The sequence below is a fragment of the Lutra lutra genome, chromosome X, assembly GCF_902655055.1.
Source record: "Lutra lutra chromosome X, mLutLut1.2, whole genome shotgun sequence".
NCBI lineage: Eukaryota > Metazoa > Chordata > Mammalia > Carnivora > Mustelidae > Lutra > Lutra lutra.
In genome coordinates this window covers 63,816,159-63,830,207 of record NC_062296.1, presented here as the reverse complement: position 1 = coordinate 63,830,207, position 14,049 = coordinate 63,816,159, and the positions used below count along the sequence as shown (strand labels likewise).

General features: G+C 45.2%; 1 protein-coding gene across 1 annotated transcript; it reads left to right on the top strand.

The window, feature by feature from the left end:
• Nucleotides 1–12,647: 12,647 nt before the first annotated feature.
• On the top strand, nucleotides 12,648–13,339 carry MPC1L (mitochondrial pyruvate carrier 1 like). The gene is given in 2 exon segments (XM_053447827.1): nucleotides 12,648–12,717; nucleotides 12,720–13,339. Coding segments are annotated over 2 exon segments (510 nt in total). The 3' UTR covers nucleotides 13,160–13,339.
• The last annotated feature ends 710 nt before the right edge of the window (nucleotides 13,340–14,049 follow it).

Here is a 14,049-nt window from a genome sequence, read left to right as displayed (position 1 = left end):
TCCAAATTGCGGGGGAAAGCCCCAAATTCCTATTTGGAAATGAGCCAAAGACATGAACAGACAATTCCCCTAAAAAGATATTAAAATGGGGGTGCCTGGGTGGCTCAGTCAGTGAAGCATCTGCCTTCAGCTCAGGTCACAATATCAGGATCCTGGGACTGAGCCCGCCCTGGGGTCCCCACACAGTGGGGAGTCTGCTTTTCCCTCCTCTTCTGCCCCTCCCCCTGCTTGTGTTTTGTCTCTCAATACATAAAATCTTAAAAAAACAGATATTAAGATGACCCTTAAGCATACAAAAAGAAATTCACTCATAATAAGAGTGCAAATTAAAACTATTGAGAACACCGACTAGGATGGCTATAAAAAAAAGATAGGTAGTAACAAGGGCTGGCAAGGCTGTGGAGGAAGGAACCTTTGTGCACTGCTGGCGGGACTGTAAAGAACAGCAGGCTCTTTGGAAGACAGTCTAGAAACTCCTCAAAATATTAAACAGGGTTACCATACGACCCAGCAAGTCCGCTCCTAGGTATCCAGCCAAGATATATGAAAACATACGTCCACACAAAAACTGGTACACAAATGTCCACAGTGGTATTACTCACAATAGCCCAACGTGCAAACAACCCAAATGCCCATCCATGGATGCGTGGACAAATGAAACGCGGTCCCCGCATACAGGGACCAGTATTCTGGCAGGAACGGGAACGGAGTAGTATTACAGGCCGCAGCACGATGAACCTTGAAGCCAATAAGCTAAGTGGAGGAAGCCAGACATAAAAGTCACATTATTGCTTCCATTCATCTAAAATGTCCACAACAGGCAACTTCTTAGAGTCAGAAAGTAGTTTAGAGGTTGCCAAGGGCTTTAGGGAAGGAAGAATGAGGGGACTACTAATAGGTATAGGGTTTCTTGTTGGGGTGATAGAAATGTTCTAGAATCGACTGTGGTGATAGAGGCACAGCTCTGTGAATATACTGAGAAGCACTGAACTGTGCACCCCAAATGGATCAATTGCACAGCATGTGGATTATGCCTCAATACTGCTGCTATACATATTTTTCTATATGTATACATGTAAGTATATGTATGTACATATACATGTATTTTAAAAAACCGGCCATGAGATACCACTTCTCAACTATCACATCAGCAAACATTCTGAAGCTTGACCATACATTCTGTTGACAAGGCTGTGGAGTAAGAGACACTCCTGTGCATTGTGCAAATGCAAAATGGAAGGCAAATTTGGTAACATCTGACAAGATTATATTTGTGTTTACCCTCTGAGACAGCAGTAACATTTCTAGGGTCTTATTTTTGTTCAAAAAATTTTTAAAGTGGGGCGCCTGCGTGGCTCAGTCGGTTAAGCGTCTGCCTTTGGCTCAAGTCATGATCCCGGGGGGCCCTGGGATTGAGGCCTGCATCAGGCTCCCTGCTTGGCAGGGAACCTGCTTCTCCTTCTCCCTAATGCTCCCCCTGCTTGCAGTCTGTCAAATAAATAAAAATTTTTAAGTTTATGTATATATGTATGTATGTAATCTCTATACCCACGTTGGGGCTTGAACTTACAACCCTGTGATCAAGAGTCCCACACTCTTCTGAGCCAGCCAGGCGCCCCTCTAGGGCCTTACTCTTAAAATACACCTATAGCAAGAAAATACACATGCGCAAGGATACTCATTATTAATCGTATTTGCAAAACAGAAACTGTCTAAATGAAGGATACTGGCTAAATAAACGATACCACACCCACATGACGGAGTACTATGTAGCAGGAAACAAAAAGAAGGTCGAAGATCCCTACGAGGCGATAGGGGCGTAGTTTCCAAGACACATCATAAAGTGAAAAAGAATATAGTCTGTTCCCATTTGTGTAAGAAAGGGGAAATAAGTAAATATGCATGCATCTCCTTATTTTTGCAAAAGGAAACATAGGAAGGATGAACCACAAAACAATGTAGTTACCTAAAATGTGTGTGTGTGTGCGCGCGCACACGCGTGCACGGCGTGCGCATGCGTGGCAGGGTGGACGGCATGGAATACATCTAGGAGGGAACAGCCTTTGCCGGGTGTATCTTTTTGTGTCATTTAATGCCAGGGTCAGAGAAGACAGCTTCAAAGGGCTCCCACTGTCCAAATACAGACCAACTGGAGCATCAAGATTAAGACGACAGTAAAGGATTCCGACCCACAGAATAAAATGGGAATCCACAAGACTGTATGAACAATAGGTAAGTACACAGATGGCGGGGAGACAGGAGACGCTTCCCGACAGCAGTGCTGACATAGATATGCAAGGACTGGTAGCACTGGAAAAGCCTCACCTTGCATCCGTCACAGTAAATACTGATTTGGACGAGAACCATCCATGGACCGTTTATTAGCTGCAAGGGGCAAAGCTGGAACTCCGCAGTGGAGAAACCAGACAAGGCTCTGACCAGGTACCCAGACGCCCACAACGGCTCGGGGCAGACAGGCCCGCGCTTGTGGATGGGATGCTCTGAGGGCACAGACCCCTGACGGTGCTGCAGCTGAGAAAGTATAACCTGAATCTGTGAGGAAACAACAGGCAGGCCCCAACTGAGGACCAATTCTAGAAAATACCTGGCCTGAGCTCTTCAAAAATGGCCAAGTCATAAAAAGTAAAGAAAGGCTGGGGAACTGTTCCAGAGGAAATGTCCTGCGTGATACTGGATGGAACCCTGCACTGAAGGAAAGAATGCTATAAAGGACATTATTGGGACAGGTGACAAAACTGAAATCGGGCCTAAAATGACAAAATGTATTGTAAACAATGTTACATCAAAGATTATTGTGGTTACGTGAGAGAAGCTCTTTGTTCTTCTCTCAAATGGTTTGGATAAAATACACAGTAATGTGTGTTCGGACACAGATATATATAACACACATGCGCGTGTGCACATACACACCCCTAAAAAGAAAATGATAAAACTCAGAAAAGTTTTATTTATTTTTTTAAAGACCTTTTTTTTTTTTTTTTTTTACAGACCAAGATCACAAGTAGGCAGAGAGGCAGGCGGTGGGGGGCTGGGGTGGGGAAGCGAGCTCCCCGCTGAGCAGAGAGCCCTGATGCGGGGCTCAATCCCAGGACCCTGGGATCATGACCTGACCCAAAGGCAGAGGCTTTAACCCACTGAGCCACTCAGGTGCCCCGAACTCAGCAAAGTTTTAAGTTGGTGGGGGTGCCCTGTACTGTGTCAGCATGGCTGAGCCAGAACCCAATTTTCCAGAAGCCTCCTTCCCTTACAGTTCCACGGCAGAGATCTGGCGCTCAGAAGTAACACGGGACTCTGAAGGCGTTCAGGGTTAGGGACGCAGAGTTGCTGGCAGATTCCAGCTTGTTCTAGGCTCTGCTCTGTGGCCAGCTCTTCTTCCTCACTGAGCAACAGTGCCCCCCTTTCCGCAGGCCCATCGCCAGACTCCTGGCTATAGCACCCTAGAGGCAACAAACCCCCTGGGCCTGTCTGCCAGCCTCCTTTTCAGCGCCCTAGACCCTGCTTTGGCAGCTGAACGGGCCTGGCTCCTCACGATAACTGGTCAGTGATCTCTTGCCCTCCAGGTCCCCCCTTTCAGACACCGTCACCTCCCCAGCTCCTTCCATGGCTCTGTTCCGTCTAGTCCCTATAATAAATCCCTTCTCGCTCACAGTACCCCTGCCTCCCTGATGGAATCCATTGGTGAATCTGAGTAAAAAGGTCTACGTATTCTTTTTTTAAATTTTTTTAAAAGATTTTGTTTATTTATTTGACAGACCAAGATCACAAGTAGGCAGAGAGGCAGGCACAGAGAGAGGAGGAAGCAGGCTCCCTGCTGAGCAGAGAGCCCGATGCGGGGCTCAATCCCAGGACCCTGGGATCATGACCTGAGCCAAAGGCAGAAGCTTTAACCCACTGAGCCACCCAGGCACCCCAGGCTTATGTATCCTTACAACTTTTCGGTAAACGTGAAATACTTTCCAAACAAGTTTTCACCATTCAAAGTTCTGTTTCTGTAGAATTTAAAATACTGGATGATCCACTCACTCAAAGGTTAAAAAAAGGGGAGGTTCATTTCATTTCTGGGGCAAAGACTACTAAGTCTGAGAAGGCAGCATTGCACTAGCTCCGATGGCAGGACCCTCCAGTGGGGCCCTGGCAGGAGATGGCTCTGTAGCCTCCTGCTCTGCTCACCAGCGGCCTGATCAGAGGACATGTGACTAGGGCAGAAACCCCACAAAACCAGCAGTTTGTTGGGGGCCAGACCCAACATACCCCTCCTGCCTCTTGATTGGACCCGGACCAGCTACGACACGCTTTATAGGTAGAGAAAGTGAGATCAACACACTTAACTGACACTCTCCCAGCCACAGAAAGATGCACCCGCCCAGCCTTCAGCCACGGTATTCACAGGAGGGAAAAGAGCACACATAAAGGCAAAAGATGAGAATCTGGGCCACAGACGGCTCTAAAATTACTTTCAGCAGTAACTGAATATATCCGCCTATTGTTTTATTCATCCAGCTTCTCCTGAGGCACTCTGCTATTTATTCCCTTTGGTAGAATTTAAGAGCAAATACTCCAAGGATATCAGCATAGATGTGGCCAAAAAAAAAAAAAAAAATCTTTTTCATTAAATACCCAAGTCCTAAATGTTCAGTTTCCACAGCTGTAATTCATAAATAGGCATATGTTTTGTAAATGTTGGCCAGCATTTCAGGGCAACTTTAATGAAGTACATTTTTTACTTTTCTTTTAAACCAGAAGATACGAGATGCCTGGGTGGCTCAGTCAGTTAAATGTCTGCCTTCGGCTCAGGTCATAATCCTGGGGTCCTTGGATCGTGCCCCGCATCGGGCTCCCTGTTCAGTGAAGAGTCTGCTGCTTCTTCTGCCTGCTGCTCCCCCGGCTTGTGCTCTCTCTCACATGCACTCTCTCTCAAATAAATTCTTTTTTTTTTTTTTTTAAGATTTTTTATTTATTTATTTGATAGAGAGAGATCACAAGTAGACAGAGAGGCAGGCAGAGAGAGAGAGAGAGAGAGGGAAGCAGGCTCCCTGCTGAGCAGAGAGCCCGATGCGGGACTCGATCCCAGGACCCTGAGATCATGACCTGAGCCGAAGGCAGCGGCTTAACCCACTGAGCCACCCAGGCGCCCTCAAATAAATTCTTTAAAAAAATTTTTTTAAAAAAGAGGTGCCTGGGTGGCTCAGTCAGGTAAGCATCTGCCTTTGCCTCAGGACATGATCTCAGGATCCTGGGATCAAGCCCCATGTCGGGCTCCCTGCTCACTGGGGAGCCTGCTTCTCCCTCACCTCCCTGGTTGTTCTGTCACTATCTTTGTCTGTCTCTCTCTCTCTCAAATAAATAAATAAAGCCTTTTTTTTTTTTTTAAGATTTTATTTATTTATTTGACAGACAGAGATCACAAGTAGGCAGAGAGGCAGGCACAGAGAGAGGAGGAAGCAGGCTCCCCGCAGAGCAGAGAGCCCGATGCAGGGCTTGATCCTAGGACCCTGGGATCATGACCTGAGCCGAAGGCAGAGGCCTAAACCCACTGAGCCACCCAGGCGCCCCAATAAATAAAGCCTTTAAAAAAAAAACAAAACGGAAGACATAAAATCATTTAAAAAATACAATGTTGCCAGGGTGCCTGGGTGGTTCAGTCCCTCAAGTGTCAGACTCTTGGTTTCAGGTCAGGTCATGATCTGGGGATCCTGGGATGAAGCCCCAGGTTGGGTTCCGTGCTCAGCAGGGAGTCTGGTTCAGGGTTCTCTCCCCCTCTGCTTCCACCCCCCACACCACCCTGCTCATTCGCCTGCATGCATGCACGTGCACTCTCTCTCAAATTAATAAATCTTTAAAAAATAAAAAAATAAAATTAAAAAAATAGAAAACAGAATGTCGCTATCATTAAAGTAATACTTAATTTAGGCAAGAATCAACAATGATGCTAAAATTAGTACGTTAAATATTCGATGAGAAAAGAGATATTTACGGGGTGCCTGGGTGGCTCAGTGGTTAAAGCCTCTGCCTTCGGCTCAGGTCATGATCTCAGGGTCCTGGGATTGAGTCCCGCATCGGGCTCTCTGCTCAGCAGGGAGCCTGCCTCCTACTCCTGTCTCTCTCTGCCTGCCTCTCTGCCTACTTGTGATCTGTCAAATAAATTAAAAAAAAAAATCTTAAAAAGAAAAGAGGTATTTACATAGTCTCAAAATATCTCCCCCACAAACTACCTATTACAAAGGGGAAAACAGAGTTTACAGTGGGGAAACCCAGCAAATACTGCCTTACTATCACCAGACATACAGACATCACATGCCTGCTAATGTGATTGCTGCACTGGGGACACAACACTCTTGTGGGGTTCCTGCCCAAAATGAACCCTGAGGACAGTCACGAAGAAACATCAAATGAACCCAATGAGAGACATTCTATCAAATAGCAGGCCTGTACTCTCCTAAAATGTCAAGGTCATGAACCACAAACAAAGGCAGAGGAAGGCAGAACTGTTCTAGATGGAAGGAGATAAAAGAGACATCATGATTAAATGCAGTGTGTTATCCCTGTCTGGATCCTGGGCTAGAAAAAGAGAACTGTGATACAGGACATTATGGAGACAATGAACAAAATGTGAAGAAGGACTGCAGATTACGGTATTATGCTGTTAAATGTCTTGATTCTGGGGGCGCCTGGGTGGCTCAGTGGTTTAAGCCTCTGCCTTCGGCTCAGGTCATGATCTCAGGATCCTGGGATGGAGCCCCACATCGGGCTCTCTGCTCAGCGGGGAGCCTGCTTCCCCCCCCCCCTCTGCCTACTTGTGATCTCTGTCTGTCAAATAAATAAATAAAATCTTTAAAAAAAAAAAAGTCTGGATTCTGATGGATGTACTGTGGTAATGTAACAGACAGTCATGAGGGACGCCTGGGTGGCTCAGCTGGTTAAGTGTCTGCTTTCGGCTCAGGTCCTGATCCCACGGTCCTGGGGATTGAGCCCCCACATCAGGCTTCCTGCTCAGTGGGGAGTCTGCTTCTCCCTCTCCTTCTGCCCTACCCCGACACATGCTCACTCTCTCATCCCGCATTCTAATAAATAAATAAAATCTTAAAAAAAAAAGTCATGAGCCTCCATGTGCTTAGGAAATGTACACTGATGTTCTTAAGAAATAACCTTCAAGGAAGAGAAAACTTCACAGAAAATATTGCACAATGTTGAGAGTTGGTAAATCTGGGTGAAGGATATGTGGGTGTTTTTTTTTTTTTTTTGACACTTCGTGCTTTCTTATACTTGTTTGAAACGGTTTTAACTTTTCTATGAGTTCGAAATTATTTCACAATGGAAAGTTAAGAAGAGCAGTTAAAATAAAAAGGTATGCTCTCTATAATCTACTGCATGGGAACGCACTGAAGGGTCCTGTTGGGCTAGAGCTGTTAATGTCAGGCAGGATCTCACAGGACCCTGTGTGCTGCGATCTTGGGTAGGAGTGGGAGCTGGGCAGAGATCTGAATCCATCTTTGTTATTTAGGTGTCTTCTCCCCTCTGAGCTTACTATGTTCAGGTTAATGTCTCTAGGCTGAGTCACACAGCAGACTCAGACCGCTTTATGTAGAAGAAACACCACCTCCGATAATATTAATGGTAAAGAGATATTATTTAATGATAAACCGTCAGTTGTTTAGTCTCCTCCATTAAAAGGCAGTGAAATACACAGCGAGGCTAATTTACCTGTAGGGAAGGGTAGTCACGGGCCAGCATTAGCGTCGTAGCACCCAGCCGGGCTTATGGGTTAACCTGCTTCAGGTTAGCACACTCCAGGCTTGCTGACCTGAGGCCTTTGATATGTCACAGAACTAATTTACTTTCTTTGAGATTTGCAGACCACTGGCCTTGGGGAGTGCAGGACCAGAACTTTCCCAGGCCACAGAGGCCAACAAGTCTGTCTGAGGCTGCCTCAGCTTTCTGATGAGCTAAAACATCTTTTAGCAAAATGTTTTTCCTTTTTAAGGTCACATAAATGACTTTACGGACCATCCTCTGCATCTGCAGCCCCTGCCTTCCTCTGCAGAAAGAACACTGTATTCTTGCACAACCACCAAAGTACCAAGGAACCAGACCTTCTTGCATCATCCCTTCCCCGCCCCCACTTCCCTACCCCGCGGGGCACCAAGGAACTTCTAGAACTTCCTGCACAACCCCCGAGCACTGAGAGAACTCTGTAACTGGCCTCGTGGAGTCTGCACATAATCAAAAAATGCCACAGACCACTGCACTCCCTTAACTGATTAAATCTCTTTAAAAATCTCTGGGCCAGGCAGAAACCTCAGAGTTGGCTTTTGGACAAGGCTCTGCCTTCTCCCCAGGGGGCCGGCCACCTGAATAAAATTCATATTCCTTTCCAGTCAATACTCATCTCTTGAGTACTGGCCTTTCAGGCAGTGGGCAGTCGAGCTTGGGTTCGGTAACATTACTTATGTTCTCTAATCCTAAAACTCTTTGGGACCATTTTTGCCTCAGTCAGGTAGGATTCTTGATAGCTTTGCTCATTCCTAGCCCTGTATGCTTCCTCTCTTCAAGTGCTGGCCAAGCTCCATGACAATGCTGTATGCTTCGATGGGGCCGTTCACTGCAACTCTAACCACCAACAAATATCTAGAAGGCACAAACCTTATACGAGGACTGTATTCAGCCTGCTTGTACTGGCCTGGAACCAACCAGGAAAGTCACAAATTGTCTGTACCTCCATCCCCCTAGCTGTAAAAGGCCCCACTGAAAGGCAGACCTTGTCACGTTCAATTTGGACCATGTCTAGTCAGCACATGCAAAAGGTTCATGGGGAGAAGGAACAGTTTCTTTGGTGATATTTTCCCTGGTCTGGGGGAACTTAACAACTTAGTTGGAAAGACAGAACACATCAGATGTTAAAGTGATTTGTGCCTGGAGCCCATGGTGGCTCCGTTGGTTGGGCGTCTGCCTTTGGCTCAGGTTGTGATCTTAGGGTCCTGGGACTGAGCCCTGCATAGTACTCCCTGCCCAGCGGGGAGCCTGCTTCTCCCTCCCTCTCTGCTGCCACTCCTCCTGCTTGTGCTGTCTCTGTCAAAGAAACGGAAAAAAAAAGAAAAAGAGACACAATAAAAAATAAATTAAGGGGCGCCTGGGTGGCTCAGTGGGTTAAAGCCTCTGACTTTAGCTCAGGTCATGATCCCAGGGTCCTGGGATCAAGCCCCACATCGGGCTCTCTGCTCGGCGGGGGAGCCTGCTTCCCCCACTCTCTCTGCCTGCCTCTCTGCCTACTTGTGATCTCTGTCAAATAAATAAATAAAATCTTAAAAAAAAATAAAATAAATTAAAAAAAGAAAAAAGAAAAGAGAAGAAAATAAAATAAATAAAAACAAAAAATTAAATTTAAAAAATAAAATAAAATAAAAATAAAACCAAAAATAAAAAATAAAATAAAATAAAATAAATAAAGTGATGTGTACAGAGGACTAATGGGAGAAATAAGAAACCTTAATCCTGGTCTACTGCAAATTCACTGTCACCCTGGCAATGACGATGTCTTAAGGCTTCATGCCTTATTTGTAACATGAGGGGGTTGGAGTGGATGACAATGAAGAGGGTAGAAATGTACGGAGCACTTATATACCAAGCCCTACAGTAAGCACTGAAAAAGGATTAATACAGTGAAATCTCCTGCTATGAGGTAGAGACCACTATTCCTATTTTACAGATAATACATGAGATCCTTTCAACTTCAACAGAATTATGTGATTTCAAGTTAAGTAATATGGTAAACTACATTCTCCAAAGGTGGCCACAATATTTCCCATCCCACGTGATCTTCTTAAAGTGTGACTCTGATACTCCTAACTTGGAGAGGTGGGTCTATGTCTTCTCTCACTGAACTGGGGCGGGCTTGTGACTAGAGAAAGCAATGTTATGTGACTTCTGAGGCTAGATCACAAAAGCCAATCTCTCTGATACTGGTTTCCTATTGCAGCACAATAGATTACCCACAAACTTAATGGCTTATACCCACTTATTAGCTCAGTCCATAGGTCAGAATTATAGGCAGAGCATGGCTGGGTTCTCTGTTCATAGTTTCACAAGGATGAATTAAAGGTGTTGTCTGAACTGAGTTCTCAGAGGGTCTAGGGGAAAATCTGCTTACAAGCTCCCAACGTTGTTGGCAGAATTCAGTTCTTTGTGGTTGTAGGACTTGAGGTCTGCCTGTCCTTGCTGGCTGTCAGTGGAGGCTGCACTCTCAGCTCCTAAAGGCTACCCAAATTCCTTGCTAACACGGCCACCTCCACCCTCAAAGCCAGCTGTAGATAATCTCCCTCACATCTAATCCTTTTCACACTTCAAATCTCTGACATCCTCAGTCCCTGGCTTCTAGAACGGACCCAGATTGAAATGGCTCAAGCGATTAGATCAGGCCCACGTGCAGACTCTCCCTATCTTAAGGTCAACTGATTTGGGACTTACTTACACCTGCAAAATCCCTTGTGTCATATAATCGTGGGAGTGAAATCTAATCATATTCATAGGTTCCACCCAAATCAAGGGGAGGTATGCCAGGGCAAGGGTCACTGGGGGTAAAATTCTGCCTACCACATAGCTTCTATTTTATTCTCCTGTTATACTTATTTTTGGAGCTCAGCCTTCATACTGTGAGGAAGTATAAGCAGCTTGTGGAAAGGAGCAGAGGCCTCCCAGCCAACAGTCCCAGCTGAGCACCTAGCCAACAAGCAGTGTTAACTGGTTAGCCATATTAGTAAGCCATTTTGAAAGTGGATCTTCCAGCCCTAAACTGAGCTGCTCCAAGTGGTAATAATGACAGTTACTGAGTCCCACCCAATGTGCAAATGTGTGAGTAAAAGGACTGTTGTCAGCCACTAAGTTCTAGGGTGATCTATTACACAGCAATAGGTAATCAAAGTGAAGTAGCAACCCAAGTGAGAAGATCTACAAGTATTGAAAGTTTTTTTTGCAGATAGGAGTGATAACCTACCTTTCTTTTAGGACACTGGGGGATCGAGCATCTGACAGTATAGGTCTAAAATGTCTTTCAATTCACGGCTGCTGATTTATTGATTCAAACTTACACTGAACTAATTTACACTAGTATACTAGTCATCTCTATTTGGAAGCCCAGCATTTTAAAAAGGTTATCTAAAAATGCTGTTTTCCTTTTGAGCAATGGTTATACCATATATTTTAAGCTACAGCTGAGAAATATTTGGGATGTAAATAAAGATAATGAATGTACTAATTTTTAAAGATACCATGGTCTTGTTCATAAATCACTAAAGTATTAGTTACCTCAATGTATACTTAATTACTTTTCAAGTTATTTTCAATGAGAAAAAATAGAAAACACATGGAAAATAATCATCAGTTTCGTCATTAAGAATTTTAATCAATGGGGGCGCCTGGGTGGCTCAGGTCATGATCTCAGGATCCTGGGATTGAGCCCCACATCGGGCTCTCTGCTCAGCGGGGAGCCTGCTTTCCCCTCTCTCTCTGCCTGCCTCTCTGTCTACTTGTGATCTCTGTCAAATAAATAAATAAAATCTTAAAAAAAAATTTTAATCAATGGATATTAACTATTAGGTGAAAGACTGTTGGAGTAGAACTTCCATAAACTCTCTAAGAGAGTTTGGATTATTTGGTGATTATAGAGGGGAGAAACCTGGCAGACAGAGCCTTAACAAAATCAAACAAACAACAACAACAACAAAAAATCAAACTTAATATCACCAATGATAGAACAAAGTAACATCACGTGCCTTCCACTGTGATGCACTAAGGACACACCATCACATGTGTAGTATTCTTGCCCCCAAATGTTTATTTATGAGAAAACATATAAATGCAAATTAAGGATATTCTGAAAAATCACTGACTTGTACTTTTCGCAAAAATATCAATGTCATAAAAAGAAAAAATGCTGGGAACTCCTCTACACTAAGGAAGATTAATCTAGAGGTAACTAAGAGGTAACTAAATGTGAATCTTGACTGGATCACCCTCTTCCAACAAAAAAGAAAAGAAACAGCCACAAAACTCTAAAATTTAAGTATGCACTTCATATTAAATAGTACTGTACATAAAAGTATCTGAGTGGATTATTGTACTGTAATTAAGTAGGGAAATGTCCTTGTTAAGAGCCAGACGCGGAAATGTTTAGGGGTGAAACGTTACTATAGCTGCAACACTCAGGAAAATTGTGTAAGGATTAAATTTGTGTACCTGGTTTAACGATATTGTATCACATCTAGTCCACACTGCCCACAGACCGGACAGAACAATCAAAGCTTCCCTTTGTATACCGAGGAGAAGCACACAGCTGGACACTCACCTCCCTGGGTGGCGCACGGAGCCCTGGGAGTTTTACGGTGATCTCAGCACAAGGGCGAGCGGAGGATGAGGCTGCCAGAGAAACAGAAATACACGCACACACGACAGGGTTCACGCGGGGCACCCTTTATGGCCGTCCTGCTCAGGCGTGACGGTGAAGCCACGCCTCTCGCCCCTAAAGGCGTATCTGACAGCAGCATGTGTCTGTCCAACGCACTTTACTGCAGTCACGGGAAGGTGCGGGGGCGTGGCTATACCTCCCGCGCCACGGGCACGCACGACAGCCGCACATGCTGTGTGGAGCACTTTATGGCAACCACGCAAAGGCGCGAGGTCACGGGCCCACGCTGTGCGGAGTAGGCGCTCTCATGCCTTGGAGATCATGGAGATGGTGGCGGCACTGTGGCGGAGTGCGAGGGGCTATACGCAGACCAAGGAGTTCCGGAACTACCTGGCCAGCACTCACTTCTGGGGTCCCGTGGCCAACTATGGCCTTCCGCTGGCTGCCTTTAAGGACATGAACGCATCACCTGAAATCATGAGTGGCCGTATGACAGTAGCGCTCATCTTCTACTCGATGGCCTTCATGCGTTTCGCCTACCATGTACAGCCTCGAAACCTGCTGCTGTTCGTATGCCACAGCACCAATGTCGTGGCGCAGAGTGTGCTGCTGAGCCGCTACCTGAATTACTACTACGGCGGAGGCGTGTTGGCGGCTGTTGGTACCACCGCTGCCACCACCCTTGATCCCACCAGCGGTCCTGTACCTGTTAGCGACCTTGACGATGACGACTCCTGCTAGGCAGCCGCCCGCCCCAACCCATGGTCCCAGAAGCGTGACTGAGAAGGCCCGATTGAAAGTTTGCAGCTTGCAAACTGAACTGTTCTCCCTAAAGAGACCAGTGAAGTTTGGTTTTTACTCTAATAAAATTGCGAGTCTGACTGAAACCTGCAGTTTGGTTAATAAAGAAGAGAAAATAGCGCAGAACTGAAGGTGTTGAGTGCTGTTTATTTCGTGATCTGGAAATATAATGTTCTTAGGTGGGGGTAGATTGGCTGGTCTTCCTCTTCACCGGATCTGCACCTTGAGGGTTAGTTTTTACAGGGGAGGAAGAATGAATGAGAGCGTTCCTGAGATGGTGTTTTGTTTTTTGTTTCGGGTGTCCAGGTCAAATAATGCTTGGTAGCATACATGATTTTTAAAACTTGGTACAGGCGCCTGCATGGCTTAAGTTGTTAAGCGTCTGCCATCAGCTCAGGTCATGATCACAGGGTCCAGGGATTGAGCCCCACATTGGGCTCCCTGCTCGTTGAGAAGCCTGTTTCTCCCTCTCCCACCTCCCCCGCTTGTGTTCCCTCTCTCGCTTTGTCTCTCTCTGTCAAATAAATAAATAAAATCTTAAAAAAAAAAAACTTGGTACAGGCATTAATTTTTTTACAGCAAAAATAAGTCAGGGGCTATTGCTACTGAGGGAAATAGTTCGAAGTGGGTTTAAATGAATTCAGTGAAATCCAATTTAGGCTTTTAAAAAGTACTTATTAAGAGAACCTAGAATCTCTTGGTGATTGGATAGCAATTAGAGAATCTATGGTGGAAACAGGATAAACAAACCTGAGTTTAGTTGCTGTCAACCCTGGATTCTAGGTAAATAGAAGATAAAAACGACAAAATCACAATCGTTTCCTCTTCTT